Source organism: Elephantulus edwardii, unplaced genomic scaffold, assembly GCF_000299155.1.
Source record: "Elephantulus edwardii isolate Elephantulus edwardi_28Jun2011 unplaced genomic scaffold, EleEdw1.0 scaffold00057, whole genome shotgun sequence".
NCBI lineage: Eukaryota > Metazoa > Chordata > Mammalia > Macroscelidea > Macroscelididae > Elephantulus > Elephantulus edwardii.
In genome coordinates, this window is record NW_006399807.1 from 12,751,783 (window position 1) to 12,770,250 (window position 18,468).

General features: G+C 39.9%; 1 protein-coding gene across 1 annotated transcript in view; it reads right to left on the minus strand.

The window, feature by feature from the left end:
• The window catches only part of F5 (coagulation factor V (proaccelerin, labile factor)), a 126,180-nt gene that overhangs the window by 45,563 nt on the left and 62,149 nt on the right, over positions 1 to 18,468 (minus strand). The window contains exons 13-17 of the mRNA XM_006887454.1: positions 13,715 to 16,181; positions 10,874 to 11,051; positions 8,734 to 8,970; positions 6,755 to 6,962; positions 2,293 to 2,472 (exon numbers count right to left, since the gene is read on the minus strand). Coding sequence (XP_006887516.1) covers positions 2,293 to 2,472; positions 6,755 to 6,962; positions 8,734 to 8,970; positions 10,874 to 11,051; positions 13,715 to 16,181 — 3,270 coding nt within the window. The remainder of the gene's footprint in view (positions 1 to 2,292; positions 2,473 to 6,754; positions 6,963 to 8,733; positions 8,971 to 10,873; positions 11,052 to 13,714; positions 16,182 to 18,468) is intronic.

The following is an 18,468-nucleotide window of genomic DNA, read 5'->3' on the forward strand; positions in this document are numbered from 1 at the left end:
CTGAAGTCCTTGACCCTCTGCAGCAAGCATTTCTGGTCCTCCTCAGTTTCAGCAAGCAGGGTTGTGTCATCTGTATAACACAGATTGCTAATAGATCTTCCACCAATCCTGATGCCACATTTCTCCTCATAGAGCCCAGCCTCTTGGATAATCTGTTCTGCATACAGGTTGGTCAGCAGTATGAGGCTGGAATCCAATTTGGAGTCTGCAGGAGCTGGATTCTAATTTGCAGACCTTAGGTCTGGTTTTAATTGTTTATTGTCAAACATTCTTCTACGTGGTATAACACTGGTCTGTCCATTTGTTGTACAGAGGTAAGTCATGTTTGCTGTGATGCTAAACATTGTGACACTGATGTGTCAAATGCGATAATGGTTACTCATGGTGGACAGTGTTTGGTGGAGCTCCCTGATTAAAATAAGCTTGGAAGCAAGAGTGACATCCACTTCTGAAATGGCTTGCTTCCAGAATTTCTAAACGTGGAGAAACAGGGGAAGTTACACAAGTGCTTAAGGCTTTCTTCATAGGGTTGCTATGAGTTGTCTATGACTCGATGGACTCCAAATTCATAAAGTTTCCAGGGGCATGTGGTTTACTTAATCCCTTCTGTTCCTTAATATAACAGAATGGTCCTTTCTATAATTATTTGAATATTATTTATAAGGTTGCTATGAGTTGTAGTTGACTTGTCAGCACTTAAAAACAATGTATTTATTAGTGAGTCACTGGCATGTTAGCAAAAACAGCAACATTGTGTGAATGTATCATAGTTTCTCAATCCATTCTGTTTTGGTTGGACATTTGGGCTGTTTCCATGTTCTGGTGATGGTCAAAAACACTGCTATAAACACTGGGATACAAGTCTCCATTTGTGCCTCAGTTCTCATTCTCTCAGAGTATATTTCAAGCAGTAGAATAATTGGGTCATATAGAATTTCTTTGTTCAGCTTTCTGAGGAAACGTCAAACTGCCTTCGAGAGTGGTTGTACCATTTTACAGTCCCAGCAATGGTGTATGGAAACTATGCAGCATGTAAATCACTACCTAATTTGGGAGGGAGTGAAGAACATTATGCTGAGTGAACTATAAGGACAAATATTGTATAAGACCATTATTGTAGAATGAGTATGAGGATCCAATGGGAGGGTAAGAGCAGAGGTGTGAGGATGGGGTGGGGCGGGGGGTGGTTAATCATAGGGTTGCACAAATTGATGGGGGTGGGTATAAAGGAAATGGGAAAGATAAAAACAATGTGAAAAACAATGTGTATGAACTTTGTAAATACGCCAGTATTGGAAAAAAAAAGAAATATAGTAGTATAAAATAAAATAAGAATGACCCTCCCAACAAACCCACATGGATCTTAAAAACAACAATAAAACCTCTCTGTCTTCCCTGCTCTCAATCAACCAAAGTTCATGAGACCTTCTGTTCCTTCATTTAAGAGTCTCACTCCGACTTCCCTACTCAAAGTTTTGCCCAGGGACTGGCATTCACTTGGTTCTTGGAAAGCTTTTATAGACAGTAGGTTTGGTCAAAATGAAGGCTCCTTGGTGCCCTGTTCAAGACCTATTGTATCTTGAGTCTTTGTAAGCAAGATCTCTGTATTAGCACCAGCATTTTAACTAGTTTCCTAGGGGCTTTTGTTGTTGTTATGCTCACTAAAATTTGAGAATCAATGACTTCTAGCATTCCTACCTCTACCCATAACGCACGCACACACACACACACACACACACACACACACCTCACTGGCATAAAAAATCCTTTTTGATAAATTGCCATTTAGCTTGACCCTTATCAATAATTTTCACATGAAAAATTTTAAACGCCCTATTTTTTTGTTTCATTTTTAATTACTTTTTCATCTCTAAATAGTACAAGATTATGATTCTCAAGGAGTGTCCCTTAACCAAAGATATCAAGGTGATAGAGTCAGGATAATCTAAGAATCCCCAAACCCTAGTCAGGATCTAATTATTCTCCCTGACAAAATTTAGTTGTTAGATGTATTTTGCAATGTGGCCCAAGGTAGCATCTCTTACAACTAGATTGACTAAATACTCAGCCTGGGTGGTTCAGCCAAAAATTCATAAATAGCTGATTTAAAAATTTTTAATTCTCCTTACAGTTTGTGATATGGCTGTGCCCGAGATCTATGGCAGAACTCTAGGTTCTGGTTCCTGATGATGTACATACATAAGGAGAGAATGAGAGGGAGAGATAGGATGCTAAGATTGCTTCTCTCACTATTTCTTAGCAGGATCCTTTTTCCATTGTGTAGGGTCTTACCAGGCAGAAGGGGCCAGACTCCTAACTGGTGCTCTTTGGTGCCATTATCCAGCAAAGTCTGGCCATGAAAATGAACCACGTGAATGTCTTGGGAGCTGCCCATGTTCAGGAGATGCAGCCTCACCCACTCTTGCTCATACATAATCAGGCCTGGCAAGCCGTAGATCAGTCCATTAATGGCTGAAAGGACAGAGAGTTGCAATCAGTTAAAACGCTGCATATGCCGAGAGGGAAACTAGCAAGGAAATATTCAACATCCTGCTTACCACCCATTTTCCTCACTATTCCAGATGCCCAGGTCCAGTGAACCATCGAAACTGTCTCCACATGCCATAATATCAGCAAGATTTTGAAAATGAACCTCCAGCTTTTTATCATCTAGCCAGAACCACACATTAGTCTACAAGAAAAGTGTAGGAGAGCTCTGTTTCCAGGTAGAGTAACACTGTTTTCCAGATTTCAAGTTTCTACTCTGGTCTATTTACTCTCCATATCTATAATATAAAGTTCCCCTTGCTACCAAAGATAAAGATGTATGGGTAAGCAAACGCTAGAGGTTAGAGGAAAGAAACTAAACAGCATGCAATCCTTTCTAAATTCTCCTAAATTTAGAGATAGTCTGAGATCCTGAGGATGAGCAAGGTTGAGATCTGTTGTTCATTAGTGTCGCTGTGAGTTATAGTCAACTTGACAGCACATAACAATACAGCCCTCAGTATGGATTACACCCTAACATTAAGGGGGAAAAATGCTTGACTACTAAACCGTATCATTAGAGATGGAAAAAAAATTAAATTTGTCAATGATTTAATTTCATTTTGATGCGTAATCATGAAAGCAGCAGTCAAGAGATGGAAAGATATGTTGCACTGGGCAAAGCTGCTGTCAAAGCCCTCTTTTAAGTGTGAAAGAGCAAGGGTGTAATTTTAAAGACTTAGGCACGCCTGATTCAAGCCATGAGATTTTTAAATTGCTTCACATGCATGTCAAAGTTGGACAATTAAAAGGGAAGACTGACAAAGAAAAGGTGCCTGTGAATTGTTGTATTGATATTATCCTTAACGAACAAATTTGTGTTAGAAGAAGTGAAGCCAGGGTACTTGTTAGAATTAAGGAGAGTGAAAGTTCATCTCACATATTTTGGAAATGTTGTCTGGAGGGGCCAGTTCCTGGAGAAAGGCATCATGCTGGGAAAAATGGAAAGCCAGAAAAAGAGAAGACTCTCATTGAGTCTCATGTATCGACTCTCATTGAGTTTCTTATGGATTGGCACAGTGACTGCAACAATGGTTTGGAACACCACAGAGATTGTGACAATGGTGCAAGTTTGGGCAAGGTTTCTGTCTGCCATTCACTGGGTGGCTATGAGCTGGAGTTGCCTTGACAGCCCCTAACCTTAACAACCAAAAATTTAAAACGGAAATGAAAACTGAATGCATTTTACTCTTTGTTTAAGAAAGTTGGAATAAGTGGATGCACATGGGGCTACTAAGAGACCAGAGCTTCTTCAATTTTTCAGCCTGGTCTTTTCTCCTAGGCTGAGAACTTTTCTGAGGCATATGCCTGAGAACAAGGGTACTGTTCTGAGGCATCGATAGGAGAGGAGAGAGAAAAAGTACTGTTTGGAGTCTACTGCAAAAATGTCTTGATGATTATATTATAAATTGTTCAATATAATTAATGCTTTCTTGCTATTCTATATTTGGTGAGTAGAAAGAAAGGCCTGGTAATCTACTTTAGGACAATCACTTAGGTGCTATTGTGTATAAGGTCACCATGAGCCTGAGGACAGCTTGATGGCAGCTCACTGCAATATCATCACTAGTGAGTGGGGTCCTGGGACAGACCATAAGGATGGCACAGCACAGGACAGAGTTCAGATCTGTTGTTCACAGAGTCACTATGAGAGGTACTTGATTCGACATCACCTGCTAACAACAGCAATGGTGTCTCTCTGGAGACTAAGGTGCATTTGATACAGGCCATGGTCTTTGCAATCACTTGTTATACAGTTGGACAATGACCAAATAGGATAGAAGGAGAATTGATGTCTTTGAGCTGTGGTGCTGGAGAAGAGTATTGAGAATACCACGGACTGCTAGGAAAACAAACAGATTTGTCCTGGAAAGGGTTAAACCTGGTGGCTCCTTGGAGGCAAGGATTCTGAGGCTCCGTCTAACATACTTTGGACATGTTGTGAGGAGAGACCGGTCCTTAGAGAGGGACATCATGCTTGGGAGGGTGGTGGGACAACGCAGGAGGGGAAGGCCCTCTATGAGGTGGATTGATTCAGTGACTGGGATTATTGGGATGGGAGTGTCAGAGACAGTGCGATTGGCACAGGACAGAGCGGAGTTTAGGGCTGTTGTACATAGATAGGTCACTATGAGTCGCAAGTGACTTGACGGCACATAACAACAACAGCAACATGCAGTCATAAGCGTTGAGGACTCTCCTTCATATAGGGTCGTTATGAGTCGCCTGCCACTTGACAGCACTTAACAACAACAACAACATGCAGTCATAACACACACTAATAGAAAAATTAAGTGAAGGAAAATAAGAATAACAAAAGGTAGACTGTGTGAGAGGAGGTGGGAGAACAGACCCTCACAAGATGAAATGACATAGTGACTGCAACAATAGACTTAAGAGCAGCTGAGTTTGTGAGGATGGTGTAGGATCAGGTAGCATTTTTAGGAAGGTGCTTTGTAGGAGAGGTGATGTGTGACAATTAATAAGACCCTTGGTGGCTGGTGGAGGTGCAGGTGGCACTTAAGTGGATGCTATATAAAAATAAAATTCTTCCTCCCCATGCAATGGCAACCCCCTTCCCAACTACACTGAGGCCTGACCCAACACCAGAAACACAGGCCATCTGAGTTAATAATCTCAGAGCAAACCCGTCTGTTTATCAAACTCTGGAAACAACCTAAAATCTTGTTAGTGCTTCCCCTGCTGTGAGTCTTTCTAATGCTATCCTTGAGTCACTCTAATCCTTGAGTCATTCTCATTCCTTTCCTCCAAACCTAAAGTCTGCTTTTCGAGATATAGAACTAGGTATTTCTGTCATCACAGGAGACTAGAGCGAGGGCTACATGGTGGAGGGGACCTGGGGGAGGGTTTGTAAAACAATGAAAGAATCTTTTCTTTTACTTTCCAAAAATTTTGGACTCATGTACTTATAACTTGTTAGTCAAATTTGTGTCTTCTAGGTTGCAACACCCCCATGATACATCTTCAAGGATATGAACATGTACAGCCAAGCACAATCAATAAGAGTGCATCTAAATTCCAAAATCAATCTCCATAATAGTCTATGTGTTTCCTACTGCCAAAGGGGCCCTTTAGAGTAGTGAGAGAAGATCTTCACCCTGAAACCCACAGCGTCCCTTTTCAGCAGGAAGTAGCTAAGAGAATACGCCATCCCCTTTTCCTTATGACTCAGGGTGAAGTCTCTCTCAGGGAGGAGTGATAGGGAATGGCAAAGGACACACTGACAAAGAAGATTAATCAGAACTGGCTTTGACAAGCACTGTGGCACTTGGACAAGAACAAACTGGGAGGAGGGTAGAGAGAATAGTGCAACAATGAATGAGTGGAAACCCGAAATCTCTGTAAATGTTTATGAAAATTAATAAAATATGGAAAAAAAAAGTCTGCTTTTCTCTAAAATGTCTTCTAATTCAGTTGCTAATTTGCAGGCTAAATTCTTAAATGAATCTCAGGGTAGGTATACTTTCCCCAGGGTGAGCACCCAAACATTCTCTTGCCACTCTTCTCCTGTCTCCTGGTTTCCTAGTATCCCCTTTCATTTTGTTTCCAGATGCTTGTGATGAGAAACAGCAGCTGCGAGACTTAGAACTGTTAGTTATTTCATAAGAGATACATGCAGTCATTTTTCTTTACAAACAGCAAAGCATAGCACCTGCTCTTTTAGAGATTAAGAGGTCAGTTTATTAACCTTTAATCATACAGAGCAGTGCTAACTCCTTCTTAATATGTTGCTAATTTAAGCATTTGGAGTCCCTGAAGGTGCCAATGATTACACATTCAACAAGAAGAAGAATGGCTGATAGACGAAACCCACAAAAAAGTCACCTTGGAAAACAGATCTGCTTCTGAAAGGTCATGGCCTTGAAAACGCTGTAGGGCGGTTCTGCTCTGCACACCTGGGCTCAATCCTTACTTAACAGACACAACAAAACAGCAATCCAAGCATGCTGGCTTTCTCCCTCAGCTGTTTCGCATCACACTTAATTAACTATCTTTTAAATATTCTACAGGTATCACCTGCCAGATTACAGCTCTCTGAAATGTGTAAGGAGCTTTTTACATTTTACATGTAGCCCCTGGCTCCTCAATAAGTGTCTCATGCTGGGTCTGCTTATGAGGCAGGGACCACTGTAACCCAGTCAGCTTTCATTCAGAGATGAGAATAAAATCAGAGGAAAAAAAATACCAGGAAATTCATGAGAAATTTTGACTTCTGAGGCTCCGAGTGTCCGAGACCTTTTGGGCTTTTCATAGTACCAGCTCTTCTTTTCATCAAAGATCATAAAAAGTAAGACAAATTCCCTCATGTCCACAGGCATGTTGCTCACTTTGTGTAGTGTCCCTTTTTTGCAGATCAACAGGGGACCAATCAGGCCTGAGTGGATGTCCTTCTCCTGGAACACAGCAAGAGAAAACGACATGCATTCCTCCTTTCTCAGGGTTTTCTTTGTTCTTCTGACCATAACTCTTGTGGAATGAGAGGCTTTGAGTTTTACGAGTATAAGAAATACTTTAATAGTTGTGGGTATTTGGAATTTAATTTTGTTGTATTCATATTCTTTTCCTCCCACCAGTGATCTATCCCGACATGGTAGTGATGATGATGATAGTGACAAAACAGAATGGCTTCTATGTCTTGAGCATCTACTTTGTTGTTATTATTGTTATGTACTATCAAGTCAGAACAGACTCATAGGTGACCCTTCAGCGAGTTTTCATTGGCAGGAAACTGACAAGGACTTGATTGCCCATCTTTCTCCCTCAGTGCAGCTGGTGGATTCGAACAGTCTTTGAGTTGCCAGCACAACTCCTTACGGTTGAGCAACCAGAGCTCCCTTGAGCATTTACTGTTGTTGTTGTTAAGTGCCGTCAAGTCTTAGGCAACTCACAGTGACTCTATAAACGATGAGCATTTACTAGAATGTTAAAATTATTTCCTTCTAGTATCATTTAATCCTGTCAACAATTCTATATGATAAATACAAGTTCACTCTCCAAATAAATAATTTACCAAGTAGTTATTATGTGCTATGTATTGTTTCTGTATTTTAAATTTAGGTAACTAATGTTGTTGTTCTTGTTGTTATGTACTGTCGAGTAACTAATGTAGAAAGAGTTAAAAAGCACTATTTTAGGATAACTCAGTAAAGGCAGGGCAGGAATTTAAATAAAAATCTGCTGTTTCCTCCATTATGCTTGAAATAAGGGAGTCTTGATTTGTAATTTTTTCATAAAGAAAGAAGGAATTAGGAAAAATCCAGGGGGATCTGAGAAAAGATGGTGGGCATAGATCAAAGGTGATTAATTTTAGAAGACACAACATATGGGAATGATCATATGAAATGCAATGTGAACTAAGAAATGTGTGAAACACAATGTCTATGCATCAGAGAGCTAGACAGTGACTAGGAAGGATAGAAAGAGAATTGATGTCTGTGAGCTGTAGTGCTGGAGGAGAGTGTTGACTGTACCATGGACCACCAGGAGAACAAACAGGTTTGTCCTGGAGAGGGTGAAGTCGAGCTGCTCGTTGGAGGCAAGGATATTCTGAAGCTTCATCTGACCTACTTTGGGCATGTTGCAAGGAGGGACCAGTCCTTGGAGAGGGACGTCATGTCTGAGAGGGTAGAGGGATGGCGCAGGAGAGGAAGACCCTCGATAAGATGGATCGATTCAATGATTGGGGAGTGGGAATAGGTCAGTCGGAGACAGTGAGGTTGACACAGGATAAATCAGGGTTTAGTGCTCTTGTACATAGGGTTGCTATGAGTTGCAAGCAACTCGAGAGCACATAACAACATGAATGAAAAAATATTTAATTAAAAATATAAAGAAAGTACAGAAGAAATCTAATTGTCTTTGAAGGGAAGTGCAAATAAGTATCTTCCTCTGAGAAAAAGCACTTATTGTTAACGGGGGTAACTATTCAAGAGGTTGTTACTCCTCTCTGCTGAAATAGTCCTCTTTCTCAGCTCTTTGAGGGGTTGTGCACTTTGCCCCTGGTTATGGTAGCTGTGGAAAACTGACTTCAGTCCTGAATGTGTTTATTAAGAGGAGCAAAAGCGGAGACACTTAACAAGAAACCTCTCTGACTTTGCCATTGAGTGGGCTCAGGTTATAAGAGCAGGGAGTCTTATAGATAGAAACCTTTGAGGATGCACCTACCGGGTTCACTGCCGAATAGTAGGTCCACACACGACAGGCAGAGCCAGAGTTCTCTGGCCCTGATCGAGCAGTAGCATGCCATACATACGTATAGGTGCCGTTTGGTTGAACAGCATTATCTTCCTTAAACCAGTCCGGTGAATCATCATCGTAAGTCTTTCCCTCTGAAGATTTTTCATAGGAAAGTCCATGAACATGAAGAGAATATGGTCTGGATGCCAAATTTTTAAAATGAACCTAGAGAAAGGAATGTTCTACTTATGTATTTAAGCTTGACGAAAAACTAAAATGAAAAAAAAAAAAAAGTGTTCCAGCTCAACCAAGCCACCAAACAGTCGCTGTCAAGTCAATTCTAACTCATAGCAGCACATGTCATTCAGAGTAGAATAACACAAAGTTTTCAATGCAAGTGACTTTTGAGAGTAGATTGCTAGAAATGCTAATCCTTTGATGAGCAGCAGAACACCAACAGAGCCCTTAATTAAAACAAATAACTCCTTGCCATTGAGTTGGAACCCACTCATAGCTGACCTCGCCATATGGACTTCCAAAACTATAAATCACATGGGAGGGTATTGCCCATCTTTCTACCTCAGACTTCTCGTGCATTTGAACTGCCAGAAAGGCACAACCTTTGGCTTAGAAAAAAGACCACCTGTAAGACAAGGCCACTAGAGCTCCCTTGTGTAAGTGCAGGAAATTCTTACAAATGCTTAAATAGGTATAGTTGTAGTTGTGTACCAGTGAGTCATCACTGATTCATAGCTGATCCTCCAGTGGGATTGCAGAGGCAGTTAATGACAAGGGAGGAGAATGCCCATCTTTCTCCTGAGGGGCACTTTGCAGAGAAGCTTCTTGCCAAGAGGCCAGCAGAGTTTCATGTAATAGATTATGGTTTTGGATCGAGAACAATTTACTTTAGATACAGTTGCCCTTTCCTATCTTTTTCATGAGATAAGATAGGGACTATAAACTCTGATGGCCATAAAAAGCTGCCTGCACAAGAGGATACAGGATATTTGAGAAAATGACCAGGGTTAGATATACTTACTTTGGGAGGCTTGCTATTTTAATTTGAAACCATGGAGACCTCTTCACATCCCTAATTATCTACTCTTCTTTAACTTCATTATTTTGCAAGAAAGCACTACTCTCTACTAGCACACTCCTGCCACCAAGCAGTATTTTGAGGCACAATTGAATCACTCTTGAGTAGACACATTACCTCTATTAGGTTTAGATAGGAACTACCATGTCATTTTCTCCAGATTATATAGTTTTAAGGCTTTTTTTAAAAAAATTGTAAGGTTATTATTTTTGTTATGAGGATTGCCAACATGTTTGGCAAAGAGTCTTTGAAAAGAACTGAATGTTCCTTACTCCCCCCCTCCTTTTTAAAAATTATACTGGTGTAGTCACAAAATTAAAATACATTGTTTTTCACACCAGAATCTTCCAATTTCCCTCACCCCCCACCCATCAAATTGTACAACTCCATGATTAATTCTCCCTTCTCCCTGCACGTCCTCATCCTTCTGTTTCTACCCCCTTGAATCATTGTACTCATTCTACAAGATGTTCATTACTTTTGAAGACTAAGATCCTGCTTAAAAAGGTTTAAAAACATAGAATAAACTTCAAAGTTGAAAACATTTTAAAAGATCAAACAGATGGATAAGAGACTGAAGGAACCCTCTCTCACCAAGACAATCATCCCAAGACAACCTTCTGTCTTGACTTGAAGACATTCCTGAGACCATGCCAATTAATATCAATGTGTAGACCAGTCTATGAAATAAACAATTATGATGCAGTAAGGATGTGCTTCTCAGAAGAGTCAATTGTAAGAAACCAACAAGGCGATATTTACCCAAACCAAAGAGGAGAGAAGACATGAAGAATTAGGAAGATCAGGCAAATGGAAATAGCAAACCCAGGAAGGGAAAAAAGGAGAACTGACATACTGCAAGGACTGTAACAGTTTGTGTATGAACTGTTGCTTGGAAAATGAATTTGTTACATAAACTTTCTCCTAAAGCACAACAAAACATTAACATCAAATCAGCTATGCCTTTTCCACCTTCACCTTGACAACTTACTTGTGGTTTGAAGATTCTTCTAATACTCAGTGTCGACTTACCTGGATAACATCATCTACTTCAGCTCTGATAACAGGACCAAGAATCCCAAGATGTTCTTCATATTCCCCACGAGAATCCCTCTTGGTAAAACTGCTATCAAGATATTTTCGAAAAACGACTTTCTTATATACAGTGTTCTTAGGAGCATCATCAGCGTATTCATCATCCATGTCACCACTGAAAGGATGGTATTTGTATTGTTTAAAAGGTGAAATGAAAGACTTCAAATTTAGGAAATAATCTGTTTCTGAGAAGTAGATTGCCTAATCTAGAATAGGTCTCTAATAATTCTTAGTGGAAAAAAATATGAATGAGTAAAAATATGATCCAGAGACTGTTCTTCAGTTCCCTGATCAAATATAATTTCTTAGGTTAATCCCCCATGATCCTTTATAGCAGATCAAATTTCCCTGTATCTCTTTATAATTCTATAGTATGACACAAATGCATGTACCTTTACATACACACAGACATAAATACATATGCACACATACATCTGCTACATGTCATTGAGTCAGAACCAACTCAGCTGACACTCCAGCAAGTTTTCAGAGTCTGTAAATTGCATGGATGAGATCACTAATTTTTCTCCCATGGAGTAGCTAGTTTATTTGAACCATGTGTCCTTAACACTAGGCCACCAGAGTACCCTTAATGTGTGTGTGTGTGTGTGTGCACACCCCCCCTACATACATATAGATATATTTATAGAAAACATCCCTGTAACATACATAATTGATTTGTAATTTATAATTTGTTCATATATTTATGAAAAATTTTTGAAGTTAATGTCTACCTCTGCTACTACAATACAAGCCTCATGAGGGCAGAGATCATGCATGTTTTGCCCATGGTTTTATTTCCAGTGCTAGCACATTGTCTGGAACATGTGAATAGTTGTTGTCATTGTTATATGCCGTCAAGTCGCCTGTGACTTATAGCAACACTATGTACAACAGCCCTAAACCCTACTCTATCCCTTGCCAATCTTATTGTGTCTGATATGCCTACCCCATTACCCCAGTGACTGAATCAATCCATCTCATTGAGGGTCTTCCTCTCCTGCACTGTCCCTCCACTCTCCCAAGCATGATTTCCCTCTCGAAGGATTGGTCCCTCCTTGTAACACGTCCAAAGTATGTCAGATGAAGATTCAGAATCCTTGCCTCCAAGGAATAGCCTCGCTTCATGCTTTCCAGGACAAACTTGTTTGTTCTCCTAGCTGTCCATGGTATATTCAATACTCTTCTCCAGCTCCAAAGCTCAAAGGCATTGACTCTCCTTCTATGATCCCTAGCCATTTTCTAGCTCTCTGAAGCATAGCAAGTAATAGCAAAGACCATGGTCTGTATCAGGCGCACCTTAGTCTCCAGACTGATATTGGTGCTCCTCAGTACCTTGAAGAGGTCTCTGACAGGAGACTTTCCCAATGCAATTCATCTTTTAATTTCCTGGCTGCTGGTACCAAGAGTGTTGATTGTACATGTGAGTACTTAAACATTTTTTTTTGTTGTTGTTGAATGCATAAATGAATAAACAATATATAGATGTTATTATCTACTTAGCCTCAAGGCTTCCTCCTACCACTGGCCCTTAATCTCACTCTTCTGTCTACTTGCAATGCACCATCTCTGCCTAGAACACTGCTATTCATCTTCAGGTCTTGGCTCAATTCCCACTTCCCATGGCCAAGTTTCCCAATTTCCGTGTCACTAAGTATATACCTTTCTTCCTGGCATTTGTAAAGGATCTATTTCACACTTACTCACTTGATTCATATCTACCAATTCCAGTAAACCATACATTTCATGAAAGTAAGTCCATATGTATTTATATATTGTATCTTCATTTAGCACAATGGCTGGGAGAAAATAAGTACTCGTTAAAGAATTTTTGAATGATTAATTCTATAATCCAGGTTAAAGCCCTAGTTTAAGTAAAAACAAATCACTATGTAAAGGCTGTTTCAGCTGAGGTTTTGTCATTATTAAATGTCATCGAGTCAGCTACAACCATAGCAATTTGATGAACAACAGCTCTAAATCTCACCCTACCCTGCGCCACCCTCGCCCACTCTGAAATGCTCAAGCCTAGTGTTGTACTTGTGTCAATCTGTCTTGTTCAAGGTCTTCTTCCCTTTCTCTTTCTCTACCTTCTCTCAGCATTATGTCTTTTTCCAAGGACTGGTCCTTCCTGACAACATGTCTAAGTATGTGAAATGAAGCTGCACCATCCTTGCCTGAAAGAAACACCCTGGTCGCACTTCATTTTTAATTTAACCTTTGTTTGCTCCTGGTGCTTCTGCCAATGGAATCTCATGGAATTAGAATGAAATTTCACTAAGATGCTATGTGGTTAACACTGATCACTAAAACAAACACACATGCGCGTGCGCGCGCGCGCACGCGCGCACACACACACACACACACACACACACACACAATCAGTATATACTAAAGATCTTTTTTTTTTTTAACTAAAGATCTTTACATATATATTTGGATTTGAAATAAATGCCAATGATCTTTCTAGCAATTGTTGGGTTGGAATCTCTGTTAACATAGGGGGATTATGAACATATATAGTAAGAGAAGAGCAGAGAGAAGCCCATTTTACTATAGAAATGTCAAAGGTTTTTCACAATTATTATTTTCATATTATTTATGTATTAAGTAGAGAAGTTATTCTTGGAATTAACAAATGAAATAGTTTAGGCCAGGTGGTAGTGGAAGAAGCAAATACCACACCTAACATAATCAAAGTAGAATTATCTCAATGGACTGTTGTAATTAATTTTTAGCAGTAGCAGAAAAATAAAAATAGAAGAAAGTTAGCCAAACCTTGGTGCAAATTTTGAATAATCCCAGGATATTTCTTCAGCAGCAATATAATATTTCTTCCTGTTTCCATTGTTACTGCGGAGGTACCACGCTGCAATGCTGTCAGGATTTCTAGATAAGTTGATGTTTGTTCTAGTATCAGTTTGGTAGGGATCATCGTAACGCACAAAATCAATTTCAACGGACTCGTCTTCTTCACTGATGGAAGCCACCTGTCTTGAAAAAAAGTCATTGTAATCTGCATCCTCTCTTGAAAGGCCAGCTACAACTGATGAGTAAAATTGGTCTAGTATTGAAGTGTCATTGAATGGAGGAGATGGCATTTGATCAGGGTCTGGAGAAGACAATGTTTGACCAAATTCTGGAAGAGGCAGTAACTGACTAGATTCAGAAGGAGAGGTCATCTCTTCAAGGTCTGGAGAAGAGGTCGTTTGACTGAGTTCTGAAGGATGGTTTAGCTGGCTAAATTCTGGAGAAATGGTTGCCTGGCTGAAGTCAGATAAAATGACTGTCTGATTGGGTTCTGAAGAGAAGTCCTCCGGCAAGGAGGTGACCTTATTGAGGTCTGGGGAGAGAGTTGCTTGGCTGACTTCTGGAGAAAGGATTGTCTGGTTAACATCTGAGGGGAGATTTATATGACTAAAGTCCGGTGAAATGGTCATCTGTCCAAAGTCAGGAGAGAGGACTGTCTGTCTGAGTTCTGAAGAGAAGTCTTCTGGGCTGGGCTGGCCGAGGTCTGGTGATTCAGATTGTTGACTAACGTCTGGAAAATCAGTTGCATGCCAAACTTCAGGTTCCATGGAAGAAAACACTTGATCACTGTCATTGAGGGGTAACTCATAACTTAGGTCATAGTTGAGGTCAAGCTCTGTAGCTAAGGTGCTGTTATGGGGGTCTAGAGAAAAGTACATTGAATCAGGATCTTGAATTTGAGAGTATTCCCCTTTGGAATCTACTTCATAAAGATCCAGAGGGTAGCCTCTCTCCTGAGAGTCATTATTTAGGTGGTTCTGATTAAGGCCAAGAAGTAAAGCTAACAGGCTAGGGTTCATAGATCTCTGTGTCTGGTTGAGATATGTAATTGGATCAAAATCTTTAATTTGAGAGGATTTTTCTGTGGATTCTACTTGATGAAGATTCAAAAGGTAGTCTGTGAGACGTGTGCCATTGTTTCGGTGGTACTGAAGAAGGGCACGGATAAGTAAACCTACTGGGGTAAGGGTCTTAGATTGCAGTGTCAGGTTGAGGTATGCATGAAGAGTCATTTCACTGGGCGTATAGGGTAACAAGGAATCATCAACACTGCTGCCTGAAAGTGTGATGTTGGCCTCTCTTCTTGGTGGGTTAAAGCCTCTGGGAGACATAGGAACACGGTGTGCATATTTCTGTCCCCTTTTCTTTTTCCGTGTCCGGATGTAAAACGTTTTCTTTAATCCATTATTTTCTCCATTCTGTCTTACTTGTAAGGAATTATGTCTAACTGCAGAAAAGTTTAGGTGACCATTCTGCTTTCCAGGCTTATTTGCAAAGGGCTTGCTATTTCCCAAAGTCCTTGAATCACCCTGAGAGCTATTGAGCAGCCTATTAGAAGGTGTATCTTCATCAGTTTCTTGGATGATTTTGTAGCTAACATTCTCAGAAACTAAATGCCAGTCTCCATCCAAAATCTTAGATGGATTCTTCTGTTTTAAAAGTACTGGATTTCTAGGAAATTCCTCCATGCGCTCTATTCTGGAAGGAGAGATATTGTGTTGTCTTAAATGCCTCCCAGTTTTATGTGCTGGTGTTTCTTTTTGGGAAATCATGGGCTTTACTGCTTGGTCTCTTCCTGGGTTCACTCCCTTATGTTTAGCATGTTTCTGACTTCTGGGTCCTACTCCAACAAGAGGATGTACACTTACCCTTGTAATAGCTGACTGGAGAGGATCCTCTAGAGTGTCCTTAGAGTAAAAATTGGGATGCTCTGCTGTAGAAGAGTTGAGAGTGGCATCCTTGTCTAAGCCAGCAAGGTGCCCCAGGAGGGAACCAGTGGTTGTGGCTGTTGGTTGAGGAAGGGATTTTTGAGCTGCTAAGATGTCATTGTCTACAAGCCAACTAATGTTACTTGGGGTAGAAGAATTTGAACTTATAGCTCTATCTGTATTTGGAGGAGTAAATTCAGAGCTATTTTCCAGAGCTAGGGCAGTAAGATTAAGCTCATCTTCTCCAGGATTCAAAGATACATTTTTAAATGACCTAATTCCTAACTTAGAAACTAGGTAATCCTGGTAATCATCTTCTTCATTATTCTCTTCATTTTCTGAACGATCACGCATTTTCCGAGTTTCCATGGTTGCAGAGAGGGAAGATCCATATGTAAGATGATATGAATAATCATAATCATCCCGGATACATTTCACATCCTTGAATCTCAGCTTTAAATTACGGCTTCTTGGACTGGAGCTTGTAGCAGTTAACATCCAGGTTCCTATAGGAGAGAGATAGATGGTAGAAGTGAAAGTAAATACACACACACACACACACACACACACACAAGTACACGTACACATGTATATACACATACATGCTTATAAACATGTATACACATACACACATATGTATACATATATACTTATACATATATATTTGCTGTTGTTGTTAAGTGCTGTCAAGTTGTAGATGACTCATAGCAACCCCATAAATGAAAGACCTGAACACTTGTATAACTTTCATCATTTCTTCAAGTTCATAGAGTTTCCAGAGTAAACTAGATGAGTATATTCAAGAGCTGTCTGTGGTCCACCGCTGATCTATGAACTGTCAAAACATACTGGCCTATAGACTGGATTAGTAGATTAGATTAGTAGAGATTAGAGAGGAGACAAGCAGCACAAATTATTGGAGAGCCACTTAGAAAATGCTAAAGAAGAGATGAATTAAGAATAAAATACAGAGCAGTCCAGTTTTTCCAACACCATTTGTTGAAGAGGTTGTCATTTCCCCATTTGATTTCCTTGCTGAGTATGAGTTGACCATAGATAGCTGGGTCTGTTTTTTAGTTTTTTTTCTTTTATTTCTCTGGTCTATGTGCCTGTCATTGTACCAGTACCACGCTGTTTTTTGTTATTACCACTGTGTAGTAGTATGCACAGGAATAAAATTGATTACATCTGTGGAAGGAATTGTTGGAGAAGTTCAACATTAGCAGTGAAAACTAGGCCAGGTACTGAGTGCAGCACAAACCATCAACTACTCATATGCAAGTTCAACTTAAAGCTAAAGAAGGTCAAATCAAATTCACAGAAACCAAAATTTAACATTGAGTCTCTTCCACCTTAATTTAAAAATCAACTAAGGAGCAGGTTTGAGGCCCTGAACACTATTGAGTGAAGACCAGATGAGCTGTGGGAGGATATCAAGAATATCATCCATGAAGAATATAAAAGATCATTACAAAGACAGAAGAGGAAGAAGACCAAAATGAATGATGCCAAGAAGCCAAAGTAAAGGGAAGAAATCAAGAGGTTATAGAGCTGAATAGAAGATTTCAAAAGGCAGCATAGAAAGACAAAGCAAAGTATTATGATGAAATGTGCAATGAAGTGGAATCTGAAAATCAAAAGGGCTGAACTTGCTTGGCATTCCTTAAGCTGAAGGAACTAAAGAACAATTCAAGTCTCAAGTCGCAATATTTACCACATTGCCGCAAATGATGGCAAATGTGTTTCTAAGCATGGTTATCAATTTTAAAAGTGTGTGGCAACGTGTTAAGGATGCTATGGATAGAATATTTAGTGATACAGGAAGTATTAAAAGAATATGGAAGAAGTATACAGTCTCTGTACCAAAAAGAATTTGCTGACACAGAAGAATGTCAAGAAAAAACCTATAATCAAGAGGCAATGGTGATGAAGCAGGAAGTTTAGGCTGTTCTGAAGCTTGTGGTAAAAAATAAAGCACCAGGAATTGATGGAATATCAGTTGACATATTTCAATAAACAGATGCTGCCCTGGACATGCTCATCAGGTTGTACCAAGAAATCTGGAGGACAACTACCTGGCCAACTGACTGGAAGAGATCCATATTTATTCCCATTCCAAAAAAAAAAAAAAAAAAAAGGTGACCCAAACAGAATGTGGAAATTATTGTACAATATTAACTCCTATCACATGCAACCAAAATCCTGCTCAAGAGTACCCAGAAACGACTGGAACAGTACATTGATAGAGAACTATCTGAAATACAAGCTGGACTTAGAAGAGACCATTACACTACAGACATTATTGCCAATGTCAGATGGCAGAAAGCAGAGTACCAGAGGGATATTTATCTGTGTTTCATTTACTATGCAAAGACATTTGACTGTGTGGATTACAACAATTTGTAGTTAATCTTGAGGAGAAGGAGAATTCCAAAACACTTGACTGTGCTTACGCAAAACATATACTTGTGGCAGGAAACAATCCTCAGAACAGAGCAGGGAAACACTGCATAGTTCAAAATCAGGAAGGGACTGCATCAGGAATGTCCTGTCTCCATACCTTTTCAACCTATATGTAGAACATTTGGGTTCCTGGGATGAGGGGGAATGTGGCATCAGGACAGATGACACACTCTTGCTTGCTGAAACTGAGATGGACCTGAAACACTTGTTGCAGAAGGTCAAGGACTGTAGTCTTCAATATGACTTGAAGCTCAATATCAAGAAGACAAAGAATCTTAACCACTGGGCCAATTTGCAGCACGGTGATGGATGAAGAAGATATTAAGGTTG